Here is a 9,533-nt window from a genome sequence, read left to right as displayed (position 1 = left end):
ACTAATTTTCTCTTAATCTCTTCTATTGATTTTAATATTTGTCTTGATCTAATGAATAGGAGAATAAGTAAGAAGAAAATATAAGAGGATATTTTCTCATTTGGTATAAGGGCATCCACAATGCATTGAACTTCATAGAGTTCAATGGATTGTCACATCATCTTTCTACAATCCATATAACTCTATTATTATTTTTCTCTACAATGCACTGAACTCTACAAAATTCAATAGAATGTTACAAAATGTAATTTATAATAAATATTTAAGAATTAAAAACTTTCATTTATTGAATGTCAAAATGACATCTCACAATGGTAGAGTTTCATCTATTAAATGTCAAAATGACCATTGAACTCCAAATTTATTGAATGTCAAAGTGGCATCTCACAATGGTAGAGTTTCATCTATTCAATGACACACAGACTCGTCACCTCATTCAACTCTCTCATTAAACTCACCATTGTAGATGCTTTATTTCAAAGGGTTAATGTGAACTTGTAAGTTGTTAAGAATTTATGTAACGGTGTGGATTTTTTTTAGTGACATATATTATGTAATAGTTTGTTATCATTTTTGTCGGTTTATATAACAAAAATCCACGTCCACGTCACTGGAAATTCTTTCTAATAAATAAAGAACTTTTTGCCACATGTCATTCTTATATTGATTTCGCAACATGTAATTTTCTAGTTATTTTCACATAAATATTTTCCACATGGCATTTTCAGGTTTTTTTCCATTTTATTAGTTGGAACGACGTGGCTGCCACGTCAGCTTATTATATTGATAATAATAAAATGTAATGTAAGAAAGAAAATGCTTCATATCGGAATAGAAGTAGGACCTCATTAGAAACACCCCAACACTATAACCACTAAGCCAAGAATACTTCGATACACTATTTTGCTAAACGCGGTATACATAGAAATGGTCTGTTCGATATAATGAACAAATTGATTTTGTGAAGCTTGTGAACAGTACCCATCACCCACACGTTTATGTAATAAAACAATTTCAAGATACACCCTTATATAATAAAATAATTTCAAAACACACTTTTAGCCTTTTATATTTTTAATTTAACCAATTAATTTATTATTTATTTAAAATTTATAAATAAAAAATTATGTTTATAGTATTAAGGTGTCGAATGTTTTAATTTTCATCTTATATTTAAGAATATTATGTTTTATCCACACATTATAAAAGATGTCTACTATAAACATAACAAATTCACTATAAAATAAATATTTTTTTACGTAAAATCTAAATTTTATTTTCTATAAGTAGCCTCAACATTTTATTTTTCATAGATGGCGTCAAATGTTAATATATATATATATATATATATATATATATATATATATATATATATATATATATATATATATATATATATATATATATATATATAAAAGAAAGAATTTTACGTATATGCTACTCTTAACTTTTCTTCGTATAGTTCACAAACTATTTTAAATATTTCACATTAGAATTTGTATCAAGTAAATGAAAATTTGACCAATGTACTTTTGGCCTAACCATATGATGAAATGTCAATCCTCTTTAAGGTTAACATTTAAGTCTCATATGCGACATATGTAGAATTAGTGAGTAATTTTAAATAAATGAAAATGTGATGTTTTATGTTTCAACCTTAGACAATATTTTATTTATAATGTCCGAAAACAATTAACTAATTTTGTATTATTTTATAGTTGCTACAAATGTCAAAAAATTTAGATATATATGTTTTGTTTAAAAAGCATGAAATTAAAAGTAACAATAACATCTAATGAATGAACACAGAACAAAACATTATTAAGAATCTTATATTGATAATAAAGGGAGCATATCTGATGCCTACCATTTTTACTCTTCAACGTTATCAACATGGTCTGCTGGATGAGAAACCATTTATGTTGCTTGACTGAATTCCTATATTTCTCCATTTGCATAACACGATAGTTGTAATAATTATACACTTGTAATATCTGATGATTAATAAAATAAATTTTATACCTTATTATTTAGAAAAATGTCACCTAATTAATATTTTTATATAATCAGTTAAACATTCCTTAATTTTGGCTGATATTGACCGTATTTTTTAATGCCTTTCAATTTGACACCTAATTCTTTGAATTCGAATAAATGTCATAGTATAATATATGGAATGTTGACTGTTATAGCGATTTAATTTTAGCATCTCATTAAACTTTGAATTGTGTTTTTCTTCTACTCATGGAATTTTGTATCTCTTTCAATTATATGAATTTGTAATTTCATACGGTGTTAATATCAAACTCTCAAAAATCGACACTAAGATACCAAGATCCACAACATGTTAGTAATTCCATTCATTATTATATATTTTCAATCGATTTTTTTAATTTACAGTTCGATTTATATGGATGAAAGTTTAGAAATGAAAGTACGATGCCATTATGTGATACAAATGAAAGTATGATGTTATTAAGGGATAAAAATGCAAATATGATGTCATGTCCATCTTCTATCCTAATAAATAATAATCGTTTACTGCCACTTGTGTTGTAATAAAATTCAAAATTACCAACAAAGTATTACATTAAAATTTGCTTAATGTTTACAACTTGATATTATTATCTTTTTAAAACCCGTGTAATACACGGGTCTTACACCTAGTATGTAGAAAAAAAACATATAATATTGTTGCATAAATAAACAGAAACACTAGTTTAAACTTATTAGAAACAGATAAAAGATGCCAAGTTGAATCTAGCGCATTCTTGCATGAAAGCTCATCGTTCAATCTTTGTCATGACATTCTTTTTAGAAAATTTAAACGGACAAAAAGCGGAATTTATTCGGTTGATATGGAGATTGGAGACAGCGCTTTTTATGGTTCCATTTGCCTTTCCTTATTCGAGGTTTTTTTTATATGTCCAGTGAATAGAAGTTGTTAGCATTTTTAATATTATTCTAATCTTTTAATTGATAAATTATTGTATAATTCATAAATAAACTTATGAAAACCTCTTATGATATTGATTTTTTGTTCAACAAAAAACTCAGTGAAAAAGCCGATACTCTAAAACACAATAGAATCAGTAAAAGCAAGTCGCATTGGCTTGAATGGCATCGACAACTGTCAAACTTTTGACTCTTGTAAGGCTGAACGGAGTGGAGGTGTTAAGGCCGGTCGTTAAGCTCGTTAAGACAAGAAGAACACCGCCCCTAGCGCTCGCTAGGGGGCTCGCTATGCTCCAGTCGTTAAAGCATTGGCGAGATGAGAGAGAAAGGAAATGGAGAAGGTGATTGGTCCAAACGGTTTCTTCTTCAATAGCTTGAACTCTTTCTTTAACCTCCAGTTTTTTCTTCTCTATTTCTTCCTCTTTCGCCTTAAAAGTTGAGAGAGCAGATTTAGACATCTCTTCATCTTCTTTCGACATTAGCCCACTGAAACTCAACCCCCCCCCCCTTTTTTAATCTTTCGATTTCATGTTTTGACATTAACCCACTAAAACTCGCTCTTCTTCTTCAACCAGAAAAAGAAAAAACCCTCCTTCTTCCTCTGATTCCTCTCTTAATTTCACTATTGTCGCTACCTGAAACCCAACTACACACATTAATGTGTGTGAGAGAGACAACGATAATTAACACAGGAACTTGGACAGAGAAAGGGGATTGGAGTTTGGATTAATGATGTAGCGGTGGAGACGGAGGAGATCGAAGAGGTAATTAGAACTTTATGCTTCTTATTTTGCTAAGATCATTCAGTTGCTGAGTCATGGCGATGAGTGTTCAGATTTGCTTTTTCATAGGTTCAAAGAGGTAATTAGAACTTTATGCTTCTTATTCTGAACCACAAGTAATCATGAGTTGTTGTTCTTTTCTTTAGATTTTCTCCTATCATCAAATAAATTTTATCAGTTTTAAAGCATCGGGATTTTCTAATGAGATTCAAAACCATTTGCTTCATGAGATCAATTGTAATCACTCTTCCATTCAGAGGTTTCATGTAGGATTCTTACTGGAGAAAGGCATACAACTATATTAAGTGATGTATTGCTTGTCCAATATTAACTGGCCCCTTTACTGTCATAGATTTGTTTTATGAAGATAATGTGGTTTTGTGAGTAATTGGATTGTTTCAGGTTCCTTTGTTATAGTTGGACAATTTTACCCTTGTGTTATAATTGGACAATTTTAACGTTTTTGTTATGGTTCATTTGATTAGTATGGAATGGAATCAAGAATAGAATGTAATTTAATAGATTGTAACATCAAGATTAGAACAGGAGTGAAATGGAATGAAATCAATAATAGAACAGGAACAGTAGTTGCACAGGGACAGAAAAGAAAAATGCTGGACAGGAATAGGAATGAAATCAAGTGGAGATTGGAATGGAATCAATATTAGAACAGAAAACTGAGGATAATTACATGTTTTTTGTCTCAAAACATATGACATTTTTGCCCAATACATGACACTTTTGCCCAAATCAAACAAATGGAACCAAATTAAACAAACACAAAAAAGATAACCAAAAGGTAATTACTTTATGTGATATTAAATAAATCAAAAAAAATGTTTTTGTAGTATTAAAAAAATGTTTGTTTATTAAAATAAAATAATTAAATTAAATTAAAAAAAAAAAGAAGAAAAAATGGAGTGCTAACAGTGTTACCACTCCCTACCAAATGTTAAGATTAGGTGCTAAATAGAAAAAAATGAGGTGTCACTCAAAAAGCTGACATGGCAAGGTGTTAAGAGTGTTACCACTCCCCTTAGCCTAAGAGCAATCGGTATGGGCCAAACGAGATGTAACGCCACTTACGTGGCGCTTGGCGACGGCGGCTTAACGGGGGGAACACCGCCCCCCCTGCTCGTTGTAACTCGTCGAGGGTGGATCTCGTTGGCGTCACGACGGGATGAAACGAATGAATTGTTACCGTTTGAAACCTTTTAATTGCAACGGTTTGAAAAAAAATTAATTATTAAAAAAAAACAATTTACCCTATAAATACCTACCATTTTATAAAAAATTTCACACACTTTCACTTCTCCTCTCTACATACTTTCAATTATCTTCAAAAAAAATATGGATTCTTTTCGACTCGTCCGATGATTCAGATGACGATATTTTCTTTAGGATGATGTATCATTATTACACTACCGACCTGCTACAACCAGACCCAGCCCCGCTACTAACAAGACGTGCAATGTTAAACAGAAATCGCGAGGAAGGACACAAACATCTATATCGCGATTACTTTGCGGATAATTGTGTATACGGGGCGAAAGACTTCAAAAGAAGATTTCGTTTGAGTAGGGATGTGTTCTTACGAATCGCCAACGCCTTGGAAAGCCGGTATCGTTTGTTTACTATATTTTTATACAAAATAAATAAAAATGTACTACATGTTTCTTTAATTTTACAACATATGCAATATATTTTTAAACTGTAGTTAATTTATGTTTAGGTACGAATTTTTTCAATTAAGATATGATGCTAGAGGTAGACGAGGGTTTACAACGTTGCAGAAATGTGCTGCGGCCATTCGTTTGATGGCTATGGGGGAGTCACCCGACACCATGGACGACTATATGAGAATGTCCGAAAGAACCGCAAGAGAGAGTTTGTATACATTGTCAAGGGGTGTTGTTGAAACTTTTGGAGACGTGTATTTGCGGAAACCTTCGTTGCATGATTTGCAAGAATTGTATGCGGCGCATGAAGAACGCCATGGGTTTCCCGGAATGATCGGAAGCATTGATTGCATACACTGGAAATGGAAAAATTGTCCGGTAGCATGGAAAGAGCAATACGCAAGTGGTCTTCACGGATCACCTTCGTTGGTCTTAGAGGCTGTCGCTTCTCAAGATTTATGGATTTGGCATGCATTTTTTGGGGTTGTGGGTTCCAACAACGACGTCAACGTCCTTGATCAGTCGCCAATATTCGACGATCTTTTGAATGGAAAAGCCCCGGATGCTCCTTTCACGGTGAATGGAAACGAATACAAATATGGGTATTACCTTACAGATGGAATATATCCTCAGTATTCCACATTCGTGAAGGCATTCCGCCACCCGGTTGAAGAACGAGACAAATTTTTTAAGAGAAGACAAGAAGGAGCACGTAAGGATGTGGAACGTGCTTTTGGAGTGCTGAAGGCGAAGTGGCATATAGTTGAACATGCAGCACGACCATTGGGTTTAGAAACTCTACGATATATCATGTATGCATGTATCATAATGCATAACATGGTAGTAGAAGATAAATGACGAAATATTGCACACTATATCCCAACGGAGCCCAGACACGTTCAGTTTCAACCAGGAACAGCAGATTATTTGCATCGCGTTGTTGACATTCAGGACGCAAATAAACACAGACAACTTCGAGAGGACTTGGCGGATTATATATTCTATGGTAACAATAACGATAATGAATAGCGTTGTATTTTTTTTTTTTAATTTGGATGTTATTTCTTTTTTTGTTTTTGGATATTATGTGTAATTTAGTCTTTATTTTAATTTTAATCTTTAAAAAATTTTAATTGTTATTTATAATTTTTAAACATATTTATTTATTATTTATATTTAAAAAATATTTGTCTAAATTTAAAAAAAAAATCGAAATAAATAAAAAATAAATTATAAAATGGAAAAAAAATTGGTGTCATAACAAGATACAACATGTTGCCCATTTCCCCACTTGATGTTATAACACCATTGATGATTTGATATTATAACACAGTTATAATATGGCACCAAAATGGTGTTACATCTGGTATCTATCTAGTTGCCAACAAAAGTTACTCGTCAAATAATGGGTGATCGGATCCCCAAAAAGGTCAAAGTGACAAACTGCAAATCCCGACTTCATCAACTCAAGAGAAATCAGGCTCATCCGGCTTGAATAACTTCGGCATCTCTAAGCTCGAGGAACCAGAACCCACAACCGTTTCTGTGTGACTAATCCCTCTTTTCGTATTCGCCGCAAATCTTGACGCCAATATCGTCGCTCCCAAATGCTGCACATTCTGATCATTACCATCATCACCATAATAGTACTGAAACAACCCTTCTTGCCTCGCCAATTCATCCGCTAGTTTCTTCCTCTTATGCCGTCTCCACGCCGCCTGTATATAACACGCTCCCCATGTCCGCCATTGATGCGAGTAATACCTAAAAGCGTGTTGCAGCTTCTTGCTATGAAGTCGTTTAAACTGTTTCGCTACAAATCTCAAATCTTCTGCTCGAAGTGCAAACGCTTCCACTTCATTTAGGGCTTTTACTGTTCGAGTCGACGACGGGAGGTTAACGTTTGAATCGGGGGTTAAAACCCAGGTCAGTAATTCTTCGCCACAAAAATCACCCGCTTTCAGAGTGATGGAGTTGTAGAATCCCGATCGCCCTCCATTGGTAGTCGAGCTCTCGAGCTGACCTCTTATCACGAATGTCATCTCGTTTACCGGATCCCCTTCTCGAACCAAATACTGGCCTTTCGTGCTTAACGATTGAACTAGGTGTTCACATATCACGTGTAGAAGCTGATCATCATCCATTTGCGAGAAGAAAGGTACCTGCAGTTTTTGTTCCATTTTCATTCATTACAATCTCTTCCCTTCTGTTTTCTACTTTTGTTTAACTGAACAAAAACTTACACGACGAACAAGAGCCAAACAAAGATGCCTCTGAATTTGACGTCGTAAATCCAAGGGTAAAGCACGTAGGATGTCTTCTTCATCTACTCCTCTGGTTGCAAGCCATTTGTATTGAACGAATCTACGGATTTTATCCTGTAAATCTGGTGGCAACTGTCTGTGTCTCATCCATTCTTCAGTGTCCCTTCTTTTGACCCTCCATTCCTCTAGTCTTGCAGTTGTCGATTGTAGGTACGTCTTCACGACACAAATATTCAAAATCATATCAAACCCTAAAATCAGCTGAAAGTATAAAGAGAAGCAAAATTTTATACCTGCATATTGCCAATAAGCAAACAGAATATAACTAAGCCTCCAAGACATACACCACACCCAAAAAGCGTTTCCCCCGTGCTTGTACTCGTCTCCAAATTTTGCCCATATGAACTGCACACCATCAATTGGTTTAAACTTTAAAATGATTTTAGCACACAAATTAAAGCCGATGCAAAATAAAAATATTATTATTATTATTATTGGCCCACATACACAACAGATAGGTGGACCCAAAATGAGCAAAATCCATATTGGGTGGCTGACATTGCAAATAGCAAAATGTACATGGGAATAGACATTGGTTAACATAATTAGATATATGAGATGAGATGAGATGAGGTATACCTTAGACTTTTTAAGCCGAACCAAAAGCAGAAGAAGTATTTTTCGAAGAATGGTGCGGATGTGACTCCTTCAGCGAAAGCAGGGCCATACATGCCAAATGTAAAATTAATAGGGCTATTTTCGGAAATACAATTAGCCAAAACCTGAGTTTGTTTTAACCAAGCATCACGTCCAGGCTCATCCACATGGTCACAATCAAAATAAACACGGTTACAGGGATTACTCAAGTTCTTCTCTTTCGCACATTCTTCTTTCCAACATGAATATTGCCTCTCAATAGCCAATAAATACCATGTAGCTCCAATAACCTGCACTGATAGATATCATAAAAATCAAATTAAATAATACATGATATATTTATATATGTATACCAACACATATGGATTCTCATCTTTTTTTTTATTGGAGTTTGGTTGCTTACGTGGCTAGCGAGCATATACAGCATGATGTAGTAAGCGGCCCCCGCCCATGCGGTTTTGGCAATTACACCCGTAGTTTTTGTAATGCGTTGATTTAAAGGAAATATGACAAATAATCGGGGGATATATTGAAGGATGATAACCAGAGAAATCGAATGGTTGGCGTGAGCTGCTGTAGGACTTCTCACAGCTGGAATCACAAACCAAATGAAAAGCTGCAAAAATCAAAAATCATGGTGATTAACGAATTGTTACAATATAAAAATTAAAGAAAATGGAGAATATGATATATATGAAATTATGAATGAACCTGAGGCAATGGGAGAGCAGCAGCAAAATCAACAGAAAAACCAGTTCTTAAGTAGCGTAAAGCAATTTTGCGTGGATCCATAACAAGATCACCTCTCCCAAAAACCCTTGAATTTGGGGCAATATAAGCTGTTCGGAACTTGATAAAAATATGGATAAAGGAGATTACGTCAATCAGAGAACGCCAAACAGTGATGATTGCTGCAAAACCATAATCAGATCGCATACAGTATTTCTCCTTTGAGATCTCTGGTACAAGAAAGTAAAGTGGATCAACGAAAAGGGCCATGAGGCAGGTGATTAGAAACATGTGGTTCCATCTGGAAATGAACTGGCCACCTGGATCGAAGATCTGGGTCCACCATGACGCTTTTTGGTTATTGGCTGTGATTAAATTGCTTGTTGTGGTTTTCGGGATGCTACTGGTGGATGAAAGACGAATGTATTTCATTTTGTTCATGATTCCTTCAGAATGTTTCAAAATCT

The 9,533-nt window shown here is 34.1% G+C and overlaps 2 protein-coding genes across 2 annotated transcripts; one reads left to right on the top strand and one right to left on the bottom strand.

The window, feature by feature from the left end:
- Positions 1 to 5,746: 5,746 nt before the first annotated feature.
- On the top strand, positions 5,747 to 6,274 carry LOC145113645 (uncharacterized). The gene has a single exon (XM_079049715.1). It carries the CDS (start codon positions 5,747 to 5,749, stop codon positions 6,272 to 6,274), a length of 528 nt encoding a protein of 175 aa, XP_078905841.1.
- A 357-nt stretch (positions 6,275 to 6,631) lies between these two features.
- Positions 6,632 to 9,507, bottom strand: LOC145123139 (putative cyclic nucleotide-gated ion channel 16). The gene is made up of 6 exons (XM_079058440.1): positions 9,049 to 9,507; positions 8,741 to 8,953; positions 8,320 to 8,627; positions 7,974 to 8,085; positions 7,660 to 7,896; positions 6,632 to 7,578 (listed from the first exon to the last, which is right to left on the bottom strand). Exons 1-6 carry the CDS (start codon positions 9,505 to 9,507, stop codon positions 6,883 to 6,885), a joined length of 2,025 nt encoding a protein of 674 aa, XP_078914566.1. The 3' UTR covers positions 6,632 to 6,882.
- Between the last annotated feature and the right edge of the window lie 26 nt (positions 9,508 to 9,533).

Source organism: Lactuca virosa, chromosome 1 (assembly GCF_052849685.1).
Source record: "Lactuca virosa cultivar CGN04683 chromosome 1, Lactuca_virosa_CGN04683_v6, whole genome shotgun sequence".
NCBI lineage: Eukaryota > Viridiplantae > Streptophyta > Magnoliopsida > Asterales > Asteraceae > Lactuca > Lactuca virosa.
The sequence above is the reverse complement of the archived record's forward strand: the minus strand, read 5'-3'. Positions and strand labels throughout refer to the sequence as shown.